At 36.8% G+C, this 27,668-nt stretch overlaps 1 protein-coding gene across 1 annotated transcript; it reads left to right on the plus strand.

Moving 5' to 3' along the window:
- Window positions 1-5,564: 5,564 nt before the first annotated feature.
- LOC149023760 (Transducin/WD40 repeat-like superfamily protein) lies at window positions 5,565-26,780 on the plus strand. Its single transcript, XM_089144262.1, has 12 exons — window positions 5,565-6,280; window positions 20,423-20,501; window positions 20,597-20,686; window positions 20,772-20,885; window positions 21,086-21,185; window positions 21,657-21,709; window positions 22,065-22,175; window positions 22,268-22,407; window positions 22,513-22,552; window positions 24,435-24,497; window positions 25,624-25,817; window positions 26,101-26,780. The coding sequence occupies exons 1-12, from the start codon at window positions 5,766-5,768 to the stop codon at window positions 26,588-26,590; spliced, it is 1,989 nt and encodes a 662-aa protein (XP_089000388.1). The 5' UTR covers window positions 5,565-5,765; the 3' UTR covers window positions 26,591-26,780.
- Window positions 26,781-27,668: the final 888 nt, after the last annotated feature.

Below are 27,668 nucleotides of genomic sequence, written 5' to 3' on the forward strand. Positions count from 1 at the left end.
CCTTTCGTGCACTCTATAAAAGTCTGGGTTCTGTAATAAAATAAAATAAAAAAAATTAAACCCATCTAGAAACCTCCAAAATTTTCCAATTAACAAGAGGTTACGATTCAGATATCCAAACAACAAATTCCATGTCCAAGCTATTTTTCTTAATCGTATCGATCAAGCCATACCTGTAAAAGAATCTTTTCCATCAAACAAACATATACAGATTGAAATAACATCATGCGCCTCAAGATAAACTGAACAAGAAAACTATAACATCAACTCTTACGGGTTAAGCAATAGAACATTTTGAAAAGGGAAAAAAAAAACCCAGATTCGAGTCAGATATACAAATAAGAAATCAAGTGTTTCCAATTCCAATTAACTAGGAAAGAGATTACGGAGAAGACCTCCAGAAACAATTCGGGATTCTGAGACGTTGGAAAAAGATTTTAGGGCTAGGTTTTGAAGGACAGAGATGCAATTCATCTAAGGAGTTAATTTTGTAAATTAAGAAACTTTAAATCTTTAAATGTAAATCTTATGATAGAATAGATGTGAGGGTATTTTGGTCATACAAATCACAATTTGTCCTTAATTAATCTTATTGGATACCTCAGGGGAGGCAAATGCAAAGTGTCAATTTATTTGGACTAAAAATGACATGGACCAAACCTCAGGGGATCCAAATGAATATTACCCTTAAATTTTTTCAAATTTAAAATTTGGATAAACAAAAATACCCTCAAGTTGTTTAATATAATATGATACGACTAAAATACCCCAAAAACCTATTGTTAATTTGTTATCAACTGTATAGATGGGTGAAGGGAAAATTCGTTCACTCATGTTCTTCCTTCATCCTATCCAATGCCGTTACTGGAAACCACCAAAAAATGAAAAAGATTGCTCAGTATTAGAGTCAACTTAGGTCAATCCAGTTCTCATTCTGATTGGATTTGGCGGCCGATTTCCACCAATTCTAGATCAAATCTCAACTCGATTTAGCTTGAAATAAGCCGAACTGATGTAATTCAAATCCAATCCGTGTTTCTAATCAATCTTGATTAGGATTTTTTTTCCTTTTTGGTAAAGAACATTGAAGTTTGTTAAGGAGATTCCAGCTAAGCTTGTTGATTGTCAAGCTGGCATTTAGACTCTTTGACATTCTTGTACTATTATGTGCTTTACTTTTTAGTATAAGTATCGTTTAATACTCTATTATAAATATTATTGAGAATTCCAAAACCATTACATGGTATCAGCCTATCAGGTGTGAAATTAGGGCCCTGCCAATGTTCTTGCAATCCTAGTAATGGCGGTTTGGCCTCCTTCGTCTTCTTCTTCTTTGCCTTCCTCTGCTTTAGTTTCTTTGAATTTCGGTAATGGCTTGCTAATAAAGTTGAGCTCCACGAATTTTTTATCTGGCGAGCTCAACTTCTCCCATTTCTATGTGGTTATGATCTGGTTGGATACATTCACGGTCATTTTCCCAAACCTTCAGTTCCGAAGAGTTCTTCTTCATCTTCTCTTGAAGTGTTTGCGATTTTTGTGTCCGCAGCTCTCTGGGAGAGCCAAGATCAGCTTATTCTTGGTTGGCTCCTATTTTCCATGATTAAAAGCACTCTTCTGCATATAGTCTCTACAAGAAATGCTAAAACTAGGGTGCTTGATCTCAAGGATCATCTATTCAGAGTCCATAGAGGCTGCAATTCCATCACTAACTACCTATTATATTCAATTGCTCTCAAACGCCCTCTTTATTGCCGATTCTCTTGTTCCAAATATTGATCTAGTTTTTGGCTACTCTATAGGGTTTGGGAGAAGAATATCATGACTTTTCAACCTCTGTGCATGTTAGAGTTGAACCAATGACCTTTGATATTTTGTCAGGCCTTCTCTTGTTACATAAAATTTATCTTAGAGAGTCTGCTAAATCCTTTGTTTCTAGAGTTATAACTGCAAATCTTATCGAAAGAGGTTCAGTTAACTCACGATCTGTGAATCCTAGATCTAATTTGTAAAATCTCTCACTAACCCTAACCCAAAAATCAATGTTGTAGGTCCAAAGTCTCGAAGTCAAGGTAGAAGACAGTTGTAGACCCTCTCATTTGAACCCATTGGATCTGACCTAGAACTAATGGAGGTTGATAATGAAGATTGGAAACCTTAAATGACTTTGACAGAAGATATAGCTTGAATGAAGATGGACTTTGAGTACAGTGTTGACACCTTTGGGAGGTCCTACACAATCAGGTAAGATCTTTTCTTAAGTTGGAAGAGGACCCAAGTGATGAATATGGCTTTTAGAGACCAAAATTCAGCAATTGACCTAAAGGCACTACCTTGGTCGATTGCCTTGGTAGCCCCAGGTGACCAAGCCAAGCGACCAAAGCTGGCCAGGGACAGAATTGTCAATTTTGGAGAAATCAGGTTTTTAGAGCCCTATATATTCAAACTTTGATTTAATTCGTACCACTTTGCCTCTTAGCTATTGGAGAACATAAGAAGAACCCCAGAGCTTCCTCCTCAAGCCCAAGGTTGATTCCAAGCATCCGTGAGAAATTCCTCCATTGAATCTTCTTCCACAAGGTTAGTATTCGCATCTATTCTCTCTATATCTATTCTCATTACTGTGTTAACCCATTGTTTTGACTCCGTTTTGTCTTCAATCATTAGGGTTTGCTCCTTATACTTTCTACATGTTTGTTTAAGGTTATTCGACTGATTTTGGACTTGCCCTTTGATCTTTTTCTTGAAGTTTGCAAAGTTAGAATATATGGTGAGTACGTTCACTCATAATATGCACAATTACATGCTTTAATATGTTATGACTTATATGCATGTATTAGCTACTGTAGTTTACTTTTTCTATATTGTCTTACTTCTGTAATTATAGTAGTATACTCATGATATGATTTACCCACTGTTATTGATTATGAATGATGTGAATGTGAGTTGGACTATATCGTGATGTTATGGAATCATAATGTGTTGCAATTGCCTAAGTTGTGATTGGGGAATGCCCTTTTGGCATTTTTGTCATTGGACATCAGTGGAGGTGGTATGAGACGCTTTCCTATGATGTCCCTTGGCTTTTTCCCTGATTACTGGTTGACATACTTAGGATTTGTCTAGATGAATTTGGCTAGGGAAAACCCGGTCATATCTGACCTTATCGGAAGGGGAATTGAGACAGAGTGACCCGTGGCAGCAATGGGGATTGGTGGGCGCTCAAGACCGGTAACCAACCCGTGAGAGGAAATGAGAGCTTCCCGTTTATTATACATGGATGACCAATAGGGTTGATAACGAACTGCATAAACACGGAAGGGAGGCTATCATACTGGAACAGATTGTCTAGTGCACGGAAGGGAGATATCTGACTCCGAGTAGATGTGACTTAGTAGATGACTTGCATTGGGCTAGGTATTACCTGACACCTGCTAGTACTTAGACCAATAGTGGTGAGCGATAGTGTTGACCTAAACCCCAGCCATGGAATGTCCGAGAGGGACGCCCTCACCCAACAACCACTAGAGAACCCAAGATACCGAGATGGTTGAGGGAGAGTGATTTGAAACCTACTTAGAGGAGTATGGTGTTTGATCTTAATGTGTGTCTGCCAATAGAGACTAGCATACTTAGAGTTAGGAGCATACTTGCATTCATTGTCTCATATCATTACATCATGTTTGCTTTGAACTGCTTGTAGTTGTTATTGTGAATTGAACTACTTGCTGAGTTCTTTTGAGCTCACCATTCAGGGGATATGTTTTTAGATGACTTTACAGGTTCAAAGAGATCCCATGCACCAGTACGGAGGACCTTTCTTATATGGTACAACTACCGAAATCATTGGAGAAGATTATGACCAGTGGTACGACCAGTACACTAGTGTGGACTACACTGATGGCTCTTATTGATGGTAACAGACATTGTCTCATTTTCCGGTGGGATCATGAGTTGGAAGCTGATCCAAAGTTACAAGCACATAAACCCCAAGCGATGAAGATGAAGATTAAAGAAGAAGAAGAGCCCATGGAAGAAAATAACAATTGTCTTTATGTTCTTAGTTGATTTCGGTTGTAATAGCTTTAGACATATTTTAGTTTTGATATACTCTTCCACATTTGGACCTATAGAGTTATTTTTCGCTACACTCTATAGTTATTTTCTTTCATTATACTCCGGTGATATTTCAAGATTATTCCATTTGATTGATTAATATAGGTAAACATTGATTATTCGTTGCTCATGATTGTGTTATTGCCTTATGTAGTTATATGGTATCCCTAGACTTTACCGTGGGACTTGTGGAATCACACCTCAGAGTATCACGGTTAGGGTATTGGCTTGGGGGATGTGACAATTTAGGCCATTGCTTTCTCATGGTTCCCCAACTACCAAAACCTAGGCCTCTGCAACTCTTCAACATCCCCTCCACTGGAAGACAAAACTTTATTTTTAAATTTTTTTGTGGTGGGCGATTTTTGGCAGGGTGGCTGGGTGTGTGTGTTGGGAGGGGGTGGGGGGTTAAGGGGCGTAACAAGATCTGAACCTTTACTTTTTTCCTTTTTTTGGAGCCATTGTCAATGAGTCATAGTGACTAGGGGCCCACAGGCCTAGGGGAGGGGTAGGGGGAAGAGAAAGATGTGGTAGAAATATATTGAAGATTGAACCCGTGATTTCCTTGGAGTTTATACCCTACAAAAAGCTGTCACCAAGGTTTAAAGTATCGGCCCATATTTGGCCCATATTGTATTGTATCGACCGATACATATCGGTATCGCAAGGTTGCAATAAGATACAGAATGATACTTACCTAAACTTTTGTTTTTCTGAATCATCTCTCGCGTATCTCAATGTATTGGCAGATATGCACAGATACGATGCCATACATACCAATACGACCTTTGCTCTCAACCTCTTATCCTTCTTGTCAACTTTCACCTTGTAAATTCTTGTCAACTTTCACCTTGTAAATTTTCTTTTTTCTCCTTTTTCTTTTTCTTTGTTTTAAGGGTCTACATTGCATTGAAGCTATTATTTCAATTCTAGATCATGGGTTTTTGCTTTTGAATTGCTGGCCTGATGGCCTATTTTAATTTCTATTTGCCAATGGTTTGGAATTTGAAAATTCAATTCCAAGTTGGTAGTTGAACTTTAATTAGATAATCCCTGAAAGATAATAGACTCACTTGCCCATTGACACTAAAAGAAACTTCATGGATTTGCATATCTCAAAACTTTGGAGAACTAAATGTATAGACTGAAGAAATGGATTGGGCATACAAGCTAATTTCTATTCAATTATGCACCCATTGATACACATCTTAGATGTGATACAAACCGTAACGTCTTTTAAAATCACCCGAGCGATACATTCATCCAGAGACACCATACTTTAAACCTTGGCTTGGCTGCCACCCACTTTTGCTGAAAGCGCATCCACGTAACCCGAGTGCAAAATTTCCGGTAAAAAAGAAAACTAAGAAATTAATCCGTATCAGTATCGGGGTGGGCAATGAGTCGGTGATTGATACCGGCACATTTTCTGAACTATCCCGATGCCCGTTCTTCATCAGAACCGCTGTTTCGAAAGGAAAAGAGGTTTAGTAAAACAGAAAAACGGAAGACAAAAAAACAAAAATCATTCTTTCCTGGCCTATGAAGTCCAAACCTTAATCCACATGCATCCGAATACTCTTTCTAATGTCTAGTTTTCTCTTTTTTCCCGTTGCTTTTCAATACTTTATGGTCTCTTCCTTCCATCACCAATGTCGACCAACTTCCGTTATAGTTACTCTGTATATGGATGGCATGGATGGTATGAGAATGACCCAACTGCTGCAACACCAGATTTAATAGAATTAGTAGAAGTAGCACAACATTCTGAAGAAGAAGCAGAAGAAGAGGAAGAGGAGGAGGAGGAGGAGGAAGAGGAAGAGGAAGAGGAAGAGGAGGATGAAAGCGATGAAGATTACGTTCCGGCCGTAAGAATGGAAAGGGTTTCGCAGAGCAATTCTTCAACTTCCGTTCAATCTGTAGCTCTTCAAGGTGACGAAGAAGTAAATGTTTCAACTCCTCAGGTTCGCCAAAACGCGGCTGAAGTTGTTGATTTAGAAGATGATCACAGAAGGACAGATCCAGGAGAGTCGTCTTCATCTTCGACCAGGAGAGTTGGAGGCGAAGAAATTTCTGATGGGAAACAGCCATGTTGGAACGATTTGGATGGTGCCAATTGCCCTATATGCATGGAACCTTGGTCCACCGGAGGTGATCATAGACTCTGGTACGAATCCCCTGATTCCCTCTTGCATTCTAAAATTAGTCTGTTTACTCTTTGCCATGAACTTTATTGGTATTTCTGGGTATTCGATTTGGCTGGACAGAATAGCAAAATCTTCTGGGCAGAACTTTGTAACGATTATCCTGTTCTGTAGTTGTCATCTGGTGTTCTGTGGACAGAATGGCAAAATCTTCCAGTCTTTTCATCTGGTGTTGACTGTCAAAAGATGCCTTTAAGTTTCTAAAACAGCATGCAGTAAGGTGAAAAAGAGGAAATAATAGGAACACGAAGAACATCAAGAAATAATAATAATTAAATAATCGATTAACCTTTTTAACAGAGAAGGAAGAAAGAAAAAAGCCAGGTCTTCTCAACCTTCGACTTTACGTATGGGGGCTTTAGAACTGGAGTGCCTTTGATGGAGATGCAGACAAGGTGTCAGAAGTTTCTTAGTGGCTTCTGCTTGAAAATTAGTTGGTTGCTGACTTGATTCCTGAGTACGGTGGGTTTGAGTATACTTTTCAATTCGGGTTGTTTGGGTTTCATATCATGATTTCCTTTACTCAAAACCTGTTGCGACTTCTGTGCTTAGACTATGATCGAGAAGTTAAAAAACAATTGATACTATTTGAAATCCCCAGGAAACATCATATTCTTGAAGTGGAAACATAGATGCACTCCTACTAAGATTGTGAAATATACTGGATTAGTACACTTGAAATGTTAGTTCATCCAATACTTTCTTAAGCAATCAGCAATTACTTTCGGTTGAAACACCTAGTTTTTGTTTGTTTGCTGCGGTCATGTCTCAAAATTCCTATATTTTAAGAAGGTAGTATATACTGTCTTATCACCTGAGAATTGGAATTTGTTTTCTATCAAATGCAGTTGAAGTGTAATTAGTTCAGTCTCATTCAGTGAAGAGCATCACCAGTGGTTGTGCTTAGGTGCATTTGGTCTTCTGTTCATTCTTATGAAATTATGAATCCGAGGATTTCATGATTTGACCATAAACTCATTTTATTTTATATTGATATTTTCTTAAGCTCAGTTTCTTTCTTTTTGATGGTTGCTTAGATACCATTGATTATATGTATTTGTACAAACACTTTGGCAATTTCTGATCATTAATTCATAGTCCCATGAACCTATTTTAAGTAGGTACACCGGTGGAAATATGGGATCTCAAACTGGAGATGGAATTCTTAATGATAGTGTGTTGTATTCACCAATATTTGCTCTTGTATATTCCCAGCTTACTTTCTATGGAAAAGAAGTTGCGCTATCAAAATCACTCTCTTGGTTGAATGCCATCTGTGACCGAGGCTGAGACCTAGACCCTCTTTTAAACAGCTTCAAACAAAGGCCATCATGACTCACTATTAAACACTAATTTAAACCATAACCATCTTCTGAGACTTTGGAATGATAACAAGTCTAAAGATAGACTGCTATTATTATTATATTATTTTGGACGGGGGAGTCGGTCTGAATGATTGGTCTTGAAGCTGGAAGAAGAACTAGTAATGGGCACCAAACCGTCCATTATGGTTCAGCATTTGTTCAAATAGATGCTTGGCTAAGGCTCTCTTTGGCATGGTTTTCATTTTTTTTTACCTATTTTTCAAAAATCAATACAAAAAATCATTTTGGGTTAAAAAGCTAAAAATCGTCTTGAAGCCAATAGGTGAAATAGATTTTGTACTATAAAGTACATTTGGCATATCTTTTTGCAGAATGATTCTTTATGGGTTTTAAAACTTGTGTTGAAAAAAAAAAAGTATATAAATCCAGTTCTACCATGAATAGCAGGTCATTCATAATATCCTTTCATAAACTTAATACCAAACAATACATAAAACACTATACTTAGAAGTCCACCAATCACATGCAATACCAAGTAATAATGAGAAAACAGTTTACCAAAAAAAAAAAAAAACAAAAAAGAAATAAAGAAACCAGTTAATATATGACCCGAAACATATCAACCGATCATTCCTCCTAGGCTTCATTGATTTGATATTTAATTTTGTCATCGATATGCTATCCATTGTTGTTGTTATATATTACCTACCACATTTGTAGTGTTCACAACCTCGTCGTCTCCATTGTTAGTATCAATGATTTCATCATCCTAGCACTCTATGGCACATATTGGAACGATTTTAAAACTGCATTCTGCACTTACTTCTTACCTCGCTTACTTTTGAGAGGAGTGAGAGAGGAAGTGGAGTTTATCCAAGAAGGTTCAACATAGATTGAAATTATACTCTCATGAATTCCCCAAAGGATCGAATTTGTCACTAGTGCATTCTGAAGACAGCAGCAGGCTTTCACCTTGACAGGATGGCCACCAATTTGATCCACTGGGAAGAAGTTAAAGGCCAATTTGAAAAGGTAGGGCCAGGGCAATTGCTGCATTTTCTATGGTTTGTACATGCCCAGAGAAAAAGAAAAAACAAACACGTCTCAGACAAGCTCTGTTTCATCCATATGCGCTGTGTTTGCTGATACAACATAATACTAAAGAAAAATTACAATAAGGTAGAGTAAACTGTTGAGAAACACAATGTTGGTAGAATGGCTTGAATTGATCAATGTGATCTCAAACCCTCAATTTATAATAAAGTGGAAAGAATACTATTACATAATACCCTTACTTGGGTAACAAGAAAATAGAAAATTATATGAACAAAAACTCTAATAGAGTTGGACTCTTAGTATGATTTAAACAACACTCCTCTTCAAGTTGAGGCATAGATGTTAGTCATGCCCAACTTGCCTACAATAGGAAGGAAATCTCCTTCCTTCAAACCCTTAGTGAAAACATGGTAAAAAATTCGGGGGAAACTCAAGTTTTGACCCGGTGAAAATGGGAAACTTAGGTGGAAACTTGGGAAATTTCGAAGAAACCGAGGACTTTTCCGTACAAGTTTCGACAGGTTTTAGAGAGTATTTTAGGGTGGGATCCTGTATTTAAGCTAAATAGAGTATAAAGAATACATTTGTTGTATTTTGCTAAAAAAATCAATGTAGATATGTCATTCAATGTACATAACATCAATGTAGAGTTGTCAAAAAAGTACATTATAAAGTTAACTGCTTAAGCACATAACATTCAATATATAATTTCTAACTTCAAAATAGTTGACAATAAAAGGAAAATACAACTTAGTGTTAAGAGGAGTGCCAATAGTGGATTCATCCTATGAGCTGAGTAGTACTATGCCTGTAACATCCTCTCCTCCAACCAACGAACATAGACATCCCATGACATTTTATGCCTATGGTTGTCAAGTTAATCGACAACTGTAACTTTATGAGTCTGGTCATCAATATGCTTAAGATAACCAACATGAGGGAATACACACTTTGGATAGGGAAGTCCTGATGGAGGAGGTATTTGGGGAAACATAAAATAAACAAAAAAATTGAAAATTTGGGAAAGCTACAAAATTTACAGGAAAAAGTCCCAAGTTTCCATGAAATTTCCCAGGTTTCCACGAAATTTTCCAACTTTCCATGAAATTTCCTAGGTTTCCACGAAATTTCCCAAGTTTCCCACGAAATTTGTGAATTTTTTTCCTCATGAACCATCTGGTCCAACTGGGTTGAACCAAGTTTCGACAGGTTTCGACGAAATTTCAATAGTTTTGATCGAAACTGAGGACTTTTTTTTCTGTCCTCATGAATTTCGTTTCACATTTTCCAAAATGGAAAGATTCGGTGGAAATTTCGCAAGTTTCGATGGAATTTTGTTCTATGAGTGAAAATATCTGCTACTTGGTCTCCAGACCTCACAAAAGGCATGTAAATGAACCCTTGTTCCCACTTTCCTTTGATAAAAAACTTGTCAATTTCAATGTGTTTAGTTCAATCATGTTGTACATGATTATCGGCAGCCTTGTTGTGACAATATAGCATCATAGGGTTTAGAATTTGGACTCCAATGTCTTCTAGCAAGCCTTTCAACCATAGTAGCTCACAAATTCCACGAACCATAACTTTATATTCAGCTTCAGTACTGGATAAAGCTACCACATTCTGTTTTTTACTTCTCCAAGTAACTAGATTACCTCCAACAAAGGTACAATAACCTGAAATTGACTTCCTGTCAGGAGATCCAGCCCAATCTGCTTTAGTGTATGCTTTTACTTTTAGATTATTAGTGGGTGACAAAAGTTTCCTTTTCCAGGAGTTCCTTTCAAATATTGCAGTATTCTGGTAACAGCCTTCATATGAGCTAAATATGGATCATGAATGCATTGACTTACTATCCCCACGGCATAAGTGATGTCTGGCCTGGTGTGAGACAAGTAAATAAGCTTCCCTACCAGCCTTTGGTATCTTCCTTTGTCCACTGGCTCTCCATTTTTTTCCTTAAGTTTAGCTCCAGCTTCAATAGGAGTGTCAACTACTTTACACCCCAACATTCCCACTTCTGATAATAAATCTAGCACATACTTTCTTTGGGATAGGTATATACCCTTCTTTAGTTGAGCCATCTCAATCCTTAAGAAGTACTGTAACTTCCCTAGATCTTTAATCTCAAACTCTTTGCCAAGAAAGTCCTTCAACCTTTGAATATCTTCGCCATCATTCTCTGTGATGACAATATCGTCCACATAAACAATGAGAAATGTGATATTAGTACCTAACTTCTTGACAAGCAATGTATGATCAGCATTGCTTTGCACCCAATAGAAGTCATTGCCTTCAGGTGGCGTCCAAACTAGTATCTAGGAGATTGTTTTAACCCATAAATTGATCTCTTCAACAGACAAATTTCCCTTATAGTATTATCATCGGAGAAACCATATGGGATTTTCATATAGGCTTCTTCCTCTAACTCCCCATATAAGTTAGCATTCTTTACGTCTAGTTGGTGCAAGTTCTAGTCTTTGTTCATAGCTACAGACAATAGAACTCGACACCTGTTTAGTTTTGCAACAGGAGCAGACACCATGTTGAGAAACACAATGTTGGTAGAATGGCTTGAATTGATCAATGTGATCTCAAGCCCTCTATTTATAATAAAGTGGGAATAATACTATTACATAAATACCCTTACTTGGGTAACAAGAAAATAAAAAATTACATGAACAAAAACTCTAATAGAGTTGGACTCCTAGTAGGACTCAACCAACATAAACTAACATAAGATAATCATTTGAACTACTATTTGACTTTTATAGCTTCTGACCTTCTGTGAAACAAATCAGCTGTAGTGCTAAAGGAATGAAGGTACAAGGAAACCCTTTAGCTCAAAATCAAATTCTACTGAAGCCCATTAAGAAGAACCAGCTAGAATGAACCAACCTATAAGGTTGATAAATGATTTGCTTGTAATTGTGGTTTATAAATTCTTCAGATCAGGGTGGATCTGATGAATCTTACAGGACTGGACGAGAGGTTTGGAGGAGCCAGGTTTTTACTAACCATCCCCTTTTCTCTGGCTGTATTTGTATGTATTTATCTACACAAATGCAGATTTTAGCATGTGCTGTTAACATAGTGGGGTTTAACTCTAGTATGCAGGTATTAGCAAACAATAGAAATGAATGGAAAAGTATTACATTCCTAACTGTTATACAAGTTAGAACAAAAGATCATGAAGCTGCAAACTTACGGAGAGGCTCCAGTTTTGCACATACTTACCTGCCGTATTTATAGGGGTTGGAGTTATAATACAGTTAAAATGGATACTGTGGGCAAGATTTTGCAGGACAGAGGAAGGTAACAAGTTATCTAGTAGAGATGGGAACAGGAAAATAATGGAAAAAAAACTCAATTTATCAATAGCAAGTAGAATATCAAACAAAATAATTACTTGAACGACAACTTTGACTATTGAAAATCCATGGAGCCCATGCCTATCCTGAGAGACTTGGGGAAATTACCGCTGATGAGCATATTTATGTGTGGAATCTTAGGGCATAAATCGTGCATTTTACACATTTATAGTGAAGCTACCTGGGTTTTATGATTTTCTAGGACTTGAGCGACTAGTTGGAGTTGTTGTTTACGATACATGTAAAAGAGGTCCAATTCAAATTCTTAATTGTGAAGGGGGCTCGGTTCTATACATGATGGGCTAGGAGTGGATCAAGATGTGATTATGGGCCAACTCCATGATATCTTAGAAATAAAGAAGTCAATTTTGATTGACGACTAAGATTAGTTAGGATTATATTTTACTTTATTTTTGTTGGAAAACGAAAAATAATAGTGTATGGAAGGGATCTTCTAATTTTTTCAATTTTTTTTTTTATAGATTTTAGAGATTATTATATTCTATTATATTTTATTTATTTCCTTAAAATTAATTTTCTATCTCTCCCCACTTACTATTTCTTTCACCTTATTATTTTATTTATTTTTCTTTCCTTTTTCTTCCCCCACAACCCACGTTTCCTTTCTTCCCACTCATTCTCTCTCTCTCTCTCTCTCTCTCTCTCTCTCTCTCTCTCTCTCTCTCTCTTCCTTACAGTCTCAAACGAATAAGTTGTTTTCTTTATTTTTTTCCAATGTCACTTTTTATTTAATTATTGTTATTATTATTTTTATTATTTTCTCTTTCTTTATTTGTAACCCCCTTCATCAATCCTATAAATAGTAGGGGTGTAAACGGACCGGATTCGGATCGGATAGTGGTATATCCATATCCGCATCCTATTATATTCAGACGGATTCGGATAATATCCTATTGGTTTTCGGACGGATTTTGTCGGATTCGGATGATAATCGGATAGTTATTTTCTTAAATAGATTCTTCTAAACAGATATGAATATAGATTGAATACAAGTTTTCGACTACCTGTTTATATCTTTACCTTTTTATTTGTGAGGGCTAGGTTTGAAATTTAAGAATTTAGCAACTTTGCTAGCTATTTTAGTAGAAAATCTAGAAAAATAGTCACATGTTATAGGCACAAATTACAAAAATAAGTAACTTAATTGGATAATTTTATCGGACGGATAATATTCGGTAAGAAAGGGGTATACCATATCCGCATCCTATAAATAATCGGACGGATTTGGATTCCCCTAAACGGATGCGGATGCGAATTCGGAAGCGGATTTCGGTTATCCATTTACACCCCTAATAAATACTCCTCTCCTTTTAGACTTAGGTTACACTTTCTTTTCTTTTTAGTTTTTTAGGCCTTCTACATTTTCTATTCTCTTTAGTTTGTTTAGGTCTTCTCTAATTCTTTGAATGCTTGTTGGGTTTCTAGTTTTTAGATTCAATGTTTAGATTCAATTTCTTTTATGTAGCGCATTAGTTATTCAAGTTATTTAGTTTCCTTATGCAAGTGTATTTTCTTTATTTTAATTAATGTAATTTCAATTTGGAGTTCGAATTCAAGTTTTAAATTTTAAAAGGATTCGTTTTTCTCTGGGTTTAGCAATTGCAGATTTGGATTATTCCAGATCTGGTTGTTAGGGTTGTTGAGATTCGAATCGATCGATTAAGGTTTCCTTTTTGTTATTCAAGATTCAAAGATGTAAGTAAGTAGCTTTTGTTAGTAATCTTCTCTTACCCCTCCATTCCCACCTCTGTCTGCCTTTCTATATTCTTAACTTAGGATTTATTTTCTAGCATTTATTTACTGTTTCCCTTTCCCCTTGTGTCCTCATCAAAGATGCCTATAGTCGTGCCTCTCTTTGGTTAATGTTTTCTTTTTATTTATTGTTGTGTTATTTATTCTGTTATTTACTTTCTGCATTTTTTTCTTTCTTTCATATCTGTTCCCCTGATCAGTGGACTGTAAGCTACGAAAAAGGGTCGATGATCAAAGTCATCTTAGTTACACTTCCCTTCCCTCGATGCGGAGTTGACATTCAGATCATCTCCCTTTTCTTTATTAATTTTTCTATTGTGATCAATTTTAATTTCTGTCTTTATTTATTTATGCATTTTTGTACTAGATGATGAATGGTTAGGTTATGTTCTTTTTTATTTTTACTTTCAATTTGATCATGTTAAATGCATGTGTTAGGACCGCTTATTTAGATTTGATGATTTAGTTTAATTAATTAGTTAAAAATTTGAATCTTCTCACTCTCGTATTACCATTAAGAGGAGAAAGTTAAAGGGTATATCTTTCTGAGATCGACCTGTTAGCTACACCATACCGTGGGCTTGCGGTTACTTCTAATTCACGAATAAGTTTTTGGCGCCGTTGCCTGGGAGGTATTAATCAATTTAATTTTTTCATTCTTAGGTAAATCGAAATGTTAAAAAAAAAAAATCAAAGATATTACTCTTCACTAGAGTAGAAACAAAAACATATAGTAGTAGTCACTCTACTGCAGAATCCCTAAGATTTGCCTGGGAGGTATTAATCAATTTAATTTTTTCATTCTTAGGTAAATCGAAATGTTAAAAAAAAAAAATCAAAGATATTACTCTTCACTAGAGTAGAAACAAAAACATATAGTAGTAGTCACTCTACTGCAGAATCCCTAAGATTCGATTTTAGGTGGCTCCGAAGATTATACAAATTCCCCTGCTATCAAAATATTTAGCGCTAAGCTATACGGAAACCTTATGACTTTTGAATCATTGTTTCAGTCTTTGTGGGGAAATTCACTACTTATTACTTCCCCTTTTGTTTTTATTTTGATTTTTTTCCTTTCTTCTTTAGTTATTAATTTATTTAAAAAAAGAAAAAATTCATTCTTTTGTAAGAGCCTTAAATTACATTAGATGGTATCTGTACTCATCAAGATACAACAACTTAATGATGATGCTGTTAAACTTAGATGCACTCCCTTCTCACTTAAGGATGGAGCAAAGAAATGACTATATGGACTACCAACTGATTCTATTACCACTAGAGTCAGTTTACAGTAGCATTCCTTTAAGAAGTTTTTTCCATTGCATAAAACAAATAAACTTAGGAGTGATATTATGCAGTTTAGATAGAAGCCACAAGAGTCGTTCTCTAAACTTATGGAGAGGTTTCAAGGCTTTCTTTAAGAATGTCCCCATTATGGAATCGAAAAATGACATCTTTGCCAAATCATTTATGAGGGGATTGATTACCACGCCAAACAAATGTTAGAGTCAATTTGTCCTTCAGGTTTTACTGCTTATGAGGATGAAAAGGAAGCTTGGAATCAGCTACCTAGCTGAAAAGACAAGGGAATGGGAGTCCACTCAAGAGAATAAAAGAGCAATGGGAGGTAAAAGTTACTATGTTGATGGAATAACAACTAAAAGAAGCTCATCTTGATAGCCTTATTAAGATGATGGAAGCCATTATTCCTAAAGCACCAAATCCAGTCCACCAAGTCAGTCATCAAGTTTTTATGTGCAATTGGTGCCACTCACCTGGTCACACCATGAAGGAATGCCTCAACACCTTTGGGGGCAATACCACAAATGAAAATGTAAGTGCACTATATCAGAATAATCGGTACAACAATACTTACAGTCCAGGGTGGAGAAATCATCCTAATTTTTCTTAGAACAAAGGGAACTATGTAGGCCTCTCTAACTTCCAAATTAAGGGCAACTTGACCCGCAAAGGCCTAACTTTGCACTGCCACAATTTGCACCTACTTTCCTTAGGTCGAATTTAGGTCCTCAAACGAATTTTGCTAGGCCACCTCTCCAGGCACCTTACCAACGACCTCATGGTTTTACAAATACTGGAGAAACAACTAGAATTAGTGAGCTAGAAAGGAGTATGGCCCTTCTCATGACAAATCATAATAATATGGAAAGACAACTCACCCAGCTTGTCGCAATTTTGCAGGGAAAGGAAAAAGGAATATTGCCTAGTCGATGAGAGCCTAATCCTAATTATCCAATGTTGGCTCAACATGGACTTCCTATCCCTCAACTTAATGTTGTACAAAGTCAACAACCACAAGGGCCTTCCAATGAGTGCAAAGCAGTGTATGCTTTATGTAGTGGCAAAGAGTATCTACATGTTAGTACTCCTAGACCTCCACTATCTGTCTCTCCCACTATCAAGGCTATTACTGTGCCTCCCAATATTCAAGGTTCGTCTGATGAACCTGAAGTAATTTTTGATGATTTGGTTAAAGAGACCCAAAATAATTCTACTGAAAAAGAGAAGACCCCTGATAGAGTTTCTATTCCACATGCCCCTTATCCTAACTGTTTGGTTAATAAGAAGAAGACTGCTTCTATGGAGAAAATTTTAGATGTCTTCAAAAATATAGAAGTGAATATCCCTCTTTTGGATACCATATACCAGATTTCTGCTTGTGTAAAAAGTTTTAAAAGATTTATACACTCATAAAAGAATCACTAGTGTTCCCAAAAAGGTGTTATTGGCAGGTAACGTCAGTTTCATAATTATTCAACCTGTAGCAACCAAGTATAAGGATCCAGGGAGCCTATTATAGCTTATGTCATAGGCAATACCTACATTAAGCATGCTTTACTTGATCTTGATTCAAATGTGAATCTTTTGCCTTACCATGTCTATAAGCAACTAGGATTCGGAGAATTCCTAAAGGGATGGTTGAGGATGCTTTACTGAAGGTGGGAGAATTCATTTTTCCAGTTGATTTCGTTGTGTTAGATACTAAACCTTTCTCAATTAGGATGAGATCCCAATAATTATCGGAAGACTGTTTTTGGCTACTAGTAAGGCATTAATCAATTGTCGGAATGGCCTCTTACGGTTGTCTTTCAAAAATCAAACTGTGAAGTTTAATATGTTCAGGATTGGGAAGCTACCACATAGGGAAGAAGAGATCAACATGTTTGAGGATTTATTGGATTTTCCTGATGATTTTATAACTAACTTTAATATTGATTTTGATTTGAAATTCAAAAAATGTATGGATATGTTGGATGATGATAGTGAATTTTTTGTTTTTTTCTTCTTTTGAACTCTTAAGTTTGCACACTCCTTTAGAGCCTATTGGACTCCTATCCATCACCAGTCCTAAGCCATCAATCATTAAACCCCCTAAACTAGAATTGAAAGAGCTACCTTCTAATTTTAAGTATGCTTTCTCGGGAGAAGATAATACTATTCCTGTCATTATTGCCTTTCATTTAACTTCTGATCAAGAGGAAGAGTTGATTACACTGTTGAAAGATAATAAAGAAGCATTAGGTTGGTCTATGGCTGACATCAAAGGAATAAACCCTTCCATTGTACAACATCATATTCATCTTATGGAGAATGCCAAACCTTCTAAAGAACCTCGACGTATAATGAGTATTAACATGGTGAAAATTTTCTTTAAAGTACTTAGAAATGATTTTTCTAGTCATGGTTTTTCTTATTTGGAGTGCCTTCCCCATCTTAAATTACTATTGAAGATTTCTAAAGAAAAGACTAAGGCTTTCCATGATAAGCACATCCTTAGGAAAGTTATAACCCTCCTTCGCCTTGTCCATTTTTCTTTTTTTCCCTTCCTTTTCATGTATGCATTGAGGACACTACATTAATCAAGTGTTGGGATGGGGAGGGGGGAATTCAAGCTTCCGTGTAGATTTTAATTTTGGCTTTTGGTTGGTTTACATACCCTTTCAATTGCTATGATATGTGAAATGAAAATGATTTTTATACCCAACGTGAACACATAAAAACCTTGTTGAGAGGAATGTAACTTGTATGTATCTTAAAATGGGAATTCCCTTAGAAAAAATAAGAGGTCCTTAACTTAAGGCGTTGGACCATCTATGAGTCTTGTGGGTCCTTGTTCCTTTGGTTAAGAGTTGAGAACAATTTTTGTATGGCATGACACAAAGAAAGAAGCTGCAAACTTATGGAGAGGCTCCATTTTTGCACGTACTTACTGCCACATTTACAGGGGTTGGAGTTATAATACAGTTAAGATGGATAATGTGGCGAGATTTTGCAGGACAGAAGGAAGGTAACAAGTTAACTAGGAGATATGGGAACAGGAAAACAACAGGAAAAAACTCAATTTATCAATAGCAAGAATGTCAAACAAAATATTTACTTGAACGCCAACTTTGAGTGTTGAAAATCCATGGAGCACATGCCTATCCTGAGAGACTTGGGGAAATTACGGCCATTACAGATGTTTATTGAATCAAATTGAAGTCTCAGCCTTTAAAATGTAAATCATCTTAGTTTTGCAGTTGGATTGTTATAAAGGAAAGAAGATGAACACTAGCATGGATCGATCAAACTGAAAGCCTCTACCTCTAAAATGAAGATATCATAACAGAGCATTAATCCATTTTAAACCATGAGTAACACCGAAATGTATGCTCGTGAAGATAGTTTCCAGGCCAAAGAATTTCTAATTTGATAAACTCCAGTGGATAATCCGTCTGGGGTGTGAGAACTGAGAAGTGAGCTGCTGCTGCACCTTCACCAACAACTCGATCTTGATGTGGGTGCTTTGACCTCTGGTGACTGGGAGAGAATAGGGAGGCGACCATAGTTGTCAAGGTGATAAGGCAAGGCGAGGCGATGGAGAACAATGAAACTAAGGTGACACCAAGCAAGGAGCCTAGGCGACACCAGGTTGCCTTGACTCAAAAAGGGGCCAAGGCGCCTAGGCGATGCTTGGGGGACACCTTGACAACCATGGAAGCAATGGAGTCGGCAAATCCTATAACTAATCCAGACTTCATCCTTCCCTCTTTGGAATCAGCCGCCTGGTCCTTGGGATAAATCTTCTTTTGTTCATGATCGTCATCTTCTTGGCACCAGCTGCCATCGTTGTATGTCTCTCCTCTTCCTCTTCTCACTCCACGCTAGTAGAGAACAAATCTGTGGTGCTTTTTTTCTTTACTGAAATGCAGATGGGGTCTGATGTGATTCTAGATTGTGAGCAGGTAGCCAGTTATGGTTGAACAGAAGAGGAAGAAAGATGCAAAAGCATGGTAGACCTGAAACTGGGTTTGGAGGGGTTTGAAGGGAAAGTTATAAAAGATCACAAATTTACTATTTTAACCTCACTTTTACAAGTTAGAAGCACATCAATTTTAAAACCATCGCAAAAACAAATTGATTTTCATAGAAAAACTAAAAACAGGTTTTTGGTTTTGTTATTTTTTTCAGCCCTCTGCAAAAAGAAAGAGGTCGTATAAATTGTACCAAACACGACCAAAACTATTTATTTGGGTAAAAATAAAAAAGGAAAATTATACCAAAGACTGCTGAAATCTATGCATTTTTTCTCAGTCCTTTTCTTTTCTATCTGGCACTGTGATTCCCACTCTTTATACCTCCCCTCTTACCTTATCCTACTTTATTCTTTATTTTGTTTTCTTTCCAGGTTTGGTTCTCTTAGTTTAAAAACCCTATTTTATCATTCTCTTATCGATCTTAGTAACCTTCTCCTATTCTAGTTAGTTATGGTTCTGTCATTGCCTTTCTGCCAATGGCTATTGTCTGATTGGGCCCATGTCTGCCCTGAATTTGGGTTTTGACTCTCTGGCTAAATCATTTGAGCCTAGAACCAAGAAGTCTGTAGCAGCATTGGCATAGCCAGAATGAAAGAATTAAAGGTGGGTGTTTGTAATATTCTTTACTTAGACATCCAAACCTCTTAATCAAGCTAATCAATCTCATATCAAGAACCTTGTGCTTTTCTCTGGAATCCTACGTTTCCTATGAATTTGATTCTTAAATTAATTTGTTCTCTGACCGTTGTGATCCCTCACATAATCTTATGCATTTTTTTAATCCTTCCAGAAAATTCTACCCCCCCCCCCCCCCCCCCCCCCCCCAAAAAAAAAAAAAAAAAAAAAAAGAAGAAGAAAAAAAAGATCCTTTCAGAAAATTAAGTATAGATAACATATTTATACTGTCTTGCTGCAAGTATTTTGAATGCTATAATTGGAGTTGTAGTTCCAAAAATTGCTTAATCATCTAATGTAAAGAAGAGAAATTTTACGGAGTCTAGTTGTTTGTGAATCCCAGATTAAACCTGCTTCTCAATCCTCAGTATTGAGCTAACCTTCTCTAATTCTTCTCACTTTTCTGCCATCTTGCTACTTCATTTTGCACGTGTCCAATTTCAAATTGTTGTTATATCCATCAGGAGGAGAAAGGGTGTTATGCATTCTTTGGTTGATTTATTTATTTGTTATCATTGTTCTTTATGCTTGGTGCTACTTCTCGGTAACCCTTTCCAGTATTTGATTTTCATGTTTGGGATCTGCAGCTGTCTTCCTTGTGGGCATTTATATGGTAAGTCTTGCATAGAACAATGGATTCGACATTGTGGAATGAATACTGCAAAGGTATCATGCTTTTTCTCATTGGTTCTCCATTTCTATCATGGTCTGCACTTTGGACACTTTTTTACGTGGTCAACCCGCTCCCTTTTTCTCTTCAGTGTCCTCAGTGCAAGAAGAAGTACACATTAAGTGCTATCAGGGTGCTCTATGCGTCACGAGTAGTGGCTGTTGATGATAACACTCAAAAGGTCAGATCCAGATGCATAAGCATGAGTTCATAAAAGTAGTTCATGAGCTATTCATTTTTAATAAGCGGCCTTTGCTTGTCTGCAGAAAGTTGCATTTCTTGAGGCTGAAGTTAGATCTCTTAAATCTAAACTTGAATCTACTGAAAGTAAGCTTGAACATGCTGAGAAGGCTGTCTCCATTTTAGCAGAAACAAAGACTGTAAGATTAACTAGCTAAGGACAAATTTCTGCTTGCTGAATATTTCTGTCTTTCCAACCCAACTCCCTCCCACTCCCCCCCCCTTCCTTTTTGTGCGGTAGCATACTGAACACTTTCTAGCCATTTCTTGTATACTGGCGGTATTGTTCAAGAGAATAATCACCTAAAATTGAAGTTTGAGCTGAACTTTGACTTTGTAGAAGGGAACTTGCTTGGGGATTACATTTCAAGGACAGGAAAAAAGTAGGCCGTCTGAGTTTATTGCTGTGCCTGGGGGCTCTCAAGGACAAATATTAACTGGTAAGCCTTATTTTTAAATAGTAAAAATTGCAAAGGAACATGTTTCCCTTGTTTTCTGCTGATACTCCTGCTTTTAGGGTGGTTGAACTTCTTCTATATTATGAGGAATTTTTTAGATAAACTTCAAGGAACGGTGTCTTGATATTGAACATTGACATCTTGTTACCCTTCAGTTGCTTGAAACAAGTTAAGTTGGCATGTATGTGAATTGCAAGAAAATATGTAGTTCAAAAAGTAAAAACTTTCAATACACTGCTAACAATGATTTTGTCTTTGAAAGATTTATGTGTACTATATACCACCTTCACATATTGTAGATTTCTGTGTTAGCCTTGAGTAAGTTTAATATGCCAAAAGAATAACGCAAGATTTTCTGGTGTTGAGCCTGGATCTTTATACTGAGGTTGGTTACTGAAACAATCAATTTTGAGCTAATGAATTAGTTTCAATTGTCATAATTTGTTTCTGCAGGACGTACAAGTGGTGGCGGCAGTCAAGGAGCATCCTGCAGTTTTGTTTATATGGTACAATACTCTGACTATTTCTTTTAATATGGAACAATTTTTTTTGGTACTCGGAATTTGAGGTGAACGTTGCAATTATTAAGTACCTTTTTCTTTCCAATGTGTTTATTTTAACTGACAATGTGATAGCCTCATGGGAACATGGTCAACTTGCCCTGCATTTGATTTAGAGGAAAAAGTGCACAATCTTATCCTCGTATATATCATTTTTATTTTTTTCTTTGATTCCCGGAGTTTTGACTGATTTGTGGAGTTCTGGAATATTGCCAGATGAAGCAGCTGAATCTCTGCTCCTAAATAAAATGTAGTGCTTCAAGATGCTCTTTATGTCTAATTATTGTATACTTTTTTGAAGCATGAGTGGCTTTTAGATGGTGCAAGGATTTTTGATATGGATGCTTCTAGCTCACTTCTGCTTATTGGACGAAGGCTTCCGGGAATGGGTGGAATGCATGTGCTTACCAAGGTGATTTTTTTTTTAACTTACCATAAAAACTAAGCTTCCTCATACTTGCTTCAACTCTTCTAGAATGCTAGCTTAAACCTGTGCTCCTGCAGATTAGCTTGATTTATCCAGATGAAAGAGAAGATATTCAACTTCCACATAATACAAAAGCAGTTAAAGACCTACATGTTTCCCCTTTTTCTAGCAGACTTGCACTTTTGGCTTCCTTGGGGAAGAAATTATCAATTCTCAGGTGCATTTTTTTCGCTAATCGTATAAGGGCTTTTCTTATGATAATTTTGTTTGTAGTCGTTTCACTGGCAATATTTGATCTATATGTTCCTTCATATTGTTTCAGCATGGAAAGGAACAACTATGTACTCACATATGATTTACCGGTAAGACTGTCCTTTAACTATGATATATTTAGCTTTAAGGACCTCATTCACAACTCCCCCAAGCAACACCCCCCCCCCCCCACCCCACCCACCAAAAAAAAGAGAAGAAGAAGAAGAAGGAAACTATGGTTGTCAAGGTGGCAAGGTGACCAAAGCGGTTGGGGCTCCGCTTAGGCGATTAGGTGACAAAGCAATGCCTAGGAAGCAATAAAGCAACCAAACCGCTGGTCAAAATTTTCCAATACAACTACAAATTGATAAGTTTCTATTATAAGCTAAACAAAAATTCAAGAATCACATTCATCGAAAAGAATAAAATAAAAATTCAAGAATCATAATTATGAAAGATTATCCAAAAAAGAACATAAACATAAGTTCATTTCATCAAGCATCATAACATATGACTACGAACTATCAAATTGTAAGCATGAAAATGAAAATAGTAATACATTTTTACTTACCTCTATGATAGTTGATGCCAAATAAGTGCCTTGTCTTTCTAATGATTCATTGATTCCCGATTCCGAAATGACTAACTACTAAATTTGTATGTCTTTGTAGAATAAATTTTGATTGAAAAAAATAAATATTATTACGTACAAAACGTAAAAAAGGCAACCACTTTAGCGTCTAAGATGCAATAAGGCACACAAGGAGACAGCGGTAGCAATTAGGCGAAAGAGCGGTTGAAAACTATATGTCAACAAAAAGGTGGCAAATAAGGTGGTTGAAAAACTGCTTGACTGCCCAGGTGCGCCTAGGCAAACGCTTTGAAAACCATGAAGAAATCTTCTCTTTAGTGTAAATAGTGCAGTAAGATTCTTTTCTAGAGGCATCACAAGGAAATTGTGAAGTTCTTCCAATTTCTAAATGATGCACAAAACACAAGTATGCATGCTAGGGGTGTCAATGGTTCAGGTTGGGCTGGTTTCGGGCTAAAAAACACTCAGTCCAAACATGGCCCATTAAGAAAATAACAGTTTTGGGCTTGTGCAGTTTGGGTTCCGGCTGACTAACGGCTTAGGCTAATGGTTTACAATTGAGTTTACTAATGGTTTGGGTTTGGGTTCGGGTTTACTAGCTATATGTTTTGATTACCTTGTTGATGTGTGGAATTTATTAAGAGCATGTGAACACATATAAATATTAAGTTCTTGTTCTCTCCAAGTCTCTTGTGTTGGGTGTTCAAAACAAAAAACTTTTTTTTCACAAAGAAGTAGAAATTATAGAACTAATATACAAAAGAAAGTTGGCATCTTGATGAATTTTAGTGGGTTGTCTTTGCTTATTCTCCTCCCCCTTCCTGACACTTGTAAAAATGGATCAAAATAAAGCATTAAAAGATTTCGAAATGATAATACACTTGCTAAATATTTACTAAGCCCATCTTCCAAATGGCAAAGGCTTTGACAGGCTTGTTGTTTGCATATTCCAAAGCAAAACAATTAAGGAAAACAAATGGATACTTCGGGGTTTTCTTGTCTTTTACATTTAAATTTAATTTAATTAATTTATTTATATAACTGGCTGGTTCAGTTTGGGCCAAACTGTTCGGGCTAGCGGGCCACACACGGGCTGGCCCGGACCAGCCTGAATTAGTGTGGGCTGAGGTTGTTCAGCCCAAACACAGCCAATTAAGCTTCGGTTCGGTCCGGTTCAGTACGGTTTGGGTTAGATTTTGACACCCTTAATGCATGCTTAAGGATTTTACTCTATGTTTAGAGGACACTGCATCAGTTTTCAACTCTACAACACCAAACCTTGACAATCAATTCTAGCTTTCTCAAACCCTAACTAGCTTCCCAAAAGAAAACCACAGTTTTATCTTTACAATATTATTTCATCGTCAGAGAAACCTTAATAAAATATAATATATTTTCAGGCACCCGCTTGGTCATGTTCATGGGATCTCAACTGTTCACATCACATCTATGCTGGACTACAGGTACACTCTCTTCTCCATTTAACTGTTTTTTATTATGTACGAGGTGAAAAAGATGCCCAAATTTTTTATGTTGTCAAAGTCTATATGTTGCTATGACATACTTAACCTCAACAGTTAACCTGGAATTTAGTAGTACATTTGTCAGTCCATGTGACAGGACGTTGCACCCATCTCGTTGGTAAAATTTCAGCTTCAAGTGGAGAAAATGGCTCAAAGTGAGACCAAAAGTTTCAAAAGGGTACTAAAATGCCATGTGTTCATTCCCTTTCTGGTATTTGTATAAATTTATGAATACTTCTTATTGAGCCACTTTTGTTTTAGGCTGAAATATTACAATTGATATGGATGTCTTGTTGTCTATCATGTGGACGGACTCATATAACAGTACCACCTTGTGCCAGGTTTTCAACTGTTCACATCCCCAGGCATTGTGAACGCTGGGCCCACTTATTTATCTTTGGGGAGGAACTTCAATTTTTGTGGTTCTGTTTGTTCTTTTTCTCCTTGGATCACGAAGAATGAATTTCACACGAAGAATGAATTTCATTGCTAAAAATGTACATAATTATTGAAAATTTGCTAAATAGTTCAGTTTCAAGGTAATAAAACTCAAGTGTAAGGTTTTGGTTGACATTGTTCTTTTTTAGTGAAGTTTCGACCATACGTGTGGTTTTGATGTCATTTCTACTGGAATGATACAAAACATTGATATAAATTTCTGTAGTTTTGAATGAAAATGGTTTACATTTTGACCCATTTCATTGGTTGACTATGAGGTTTGTGAACTTGGTTTTTGTGATTCTTTGCCAATTGATTACCACACAAGTGTGGGACAAGTTGATTTCTAGAAGTTTCAGGATTACTTTGGTCAGATGGCCTCAAAAGTGTCCACTGTAACCTACCAAAATTATGCTGATTTGCTAATTATTTTCAATTTTGAGCCTCATCAAAGCCAAAACCTGGAACCTTGGTGACTTCAATAATAGGATTGTTGAGTAGATGATAATAGATAAATATACATCTTATGCACCAGTTTATGACAGTGCATTCTAAGAATTCAATTCTTCTGTCATGAACGAGGCAGTCATTCACAGGAAAAGTGAGCTAATGATCCTGTTTTCTGCAGAATGGCATGATTCTGGTGTTTGATATGCGGCATACTGCAGGACCGCTTAAATCCTTTACCGGACTAAGTGAGCATCCTGTTCATACCATACAGTCACTGGTGCATGATTCAGCTGTTCCTTATGGTGGCAGCACACTCCTAAGTGGTTCTTCGGTTGGTCCATGTGTATGGAACACAGGCTTTGTTGGACAAAGGTTGGTGTATGAGCTCTTGGTGTACATATTATTGATGTTTATACTCGCTGAATTTGTTCAGTCTGCCATGCAATGCTTAGAGAAGAAACTGATATGTAAACTAAATGTTTTACTAGTAGTGTATTTCTATTGTTTCTATGCACAAAATATTATTATCGTTTGTCTTTTATTATTTAACTTGGAGTGATGGATTCTTCCAACATCGAGTTGAGTTTATTTTCTGTGGTATTTATTGTTGACTGATGGCTTGTGCTAACATTGAGTTAATTTTGATTCATTATAGGCCATCTCTGCTACCTGGAATGGAGAACCAAGGAGTCTGTATATCACTTGCCTATTCACCAACGAGTGATGACATTATAGCTACATTTCGTCCGAAAGTTCAGACTCCCAATGATACCATCAGTACTCAGTCATCCTTTAATCCTTCACTCACAGTTCCTGGACAAGGGGTACAAGGTTCCCATGTCCATGTCAAGAGAATAGGGAGCAGCTGTTACCAAAGCCTGGGTTCGACGTTAACCAATGTAAACGATGTGCGATTGTCGAGGTCCGTAATTATAAATCAAGAAAACTGCAGTCCTCTTCTAGCATATGGGGATGAAGCAACCCGTTCTATGAAGATCTGGGATTTGTCTACGTTGAGGGTTGTTCAGACTCTTGAGCAGCACCAACAACCCATTGTTGATGTGAAGTACCTATCTTGGGGCACAGGGTTACTTGGTTATATAAGTGAAGACAAACTAGAGCTTTTCTCGGCAAGGCTGTCATGAAACCAGCCAGCCTCTCCCGTATTTTAGTTTATATATGTTAGACTTGCAAATAGTTTATATATATACTAGTAAAAATCTATGTGTAAATGCAGGTTGTATTTTTTTTTTTTGTTTAAATTATGATTGACTATAATGTTCAAAAGCATTTCTGCCAATTTTCTTTTTGTATTGGTTGCTTTTTCATTTTCTGTCCCTTTTTCCCACCTTTATTCCCTGCAATGTGATTATGTTTTTTTTTTTTTGAGAGAAAAAAAAAAAATCTAAGTTTATTTATATTTTTTGTTTATATAAAGTCATGCAGTCGTATATTTTCCAACTACTTCCTTTTAACTTAATGGATTTAATATATCAATTAATCAAGTGCAAAAAATAAGAATATAAATCAACAAAGGGTGTTCTCTCAACAATTATATCGTCATACAATTTTACAAATTGAAGTTATTTGCGGGCAACTGGTAGTGCAACCATCATAAATATAATTATTTTCTTAATTTGCAGTCACTCCTTACAACCTTGGAACAACATAGTGCTGATAAAATAATAATGCATGACACTATTTCTTGTTCCAGGGCCTATGAATCAAATCTTTTATCAAGTAATCCAATCATATACAGGCCCTCTTGTAACATATTTTTTGTAACCATTGCTTTCAAACTCTCATTTTGTCATCAGGCATAACCAACAAAGTACAACAATCCTACAGAAGTGTAAGTGTGAGGAGAGAGAGAGCGGAAGGAAAATAACAACAACCAAAAGTGGAAACACACACAGGACGAGCGCCGCGAGCTAAAAAGAGGGCAAGAGGGTGAGGAAACAAGGCGCGAACAAGGGGGCAGGCACGAGGAGACGCCACGCACGCAAGCCGAGCGCACCACGGCACGCGACTCAACCGAAAGGCCGCCCACAAGCACCCTACCAATCTTTGTGGAAAACGAATTGTCCCCGGGATATGCCATGGGATATGTTGATGGAACGACGACCTTGCCTCGGAAGACTGTCACACGACGGCTCAACACCGACGGGCGTGGGACGCAAGAGCAACAGCGGATAGTTTCTCATCTCCGAGCGGGGCATAAAT

This window comes from Hakea prostrata, chromosome 2 (genome assembly GCF_041222555.1).
Source record: "Hakea prostrata isolate BN-2017 chromosome 2, UWA_Hpros_2, whole genome shotgun sequence".
NCBI classification, from domain to species: domain Eukaryota; kingdom Viridiplantae; phylum Streptophyta; class Magnoliopsida; order Proteales; family Proteaceae; genus Hakea; species Hakea prostrata.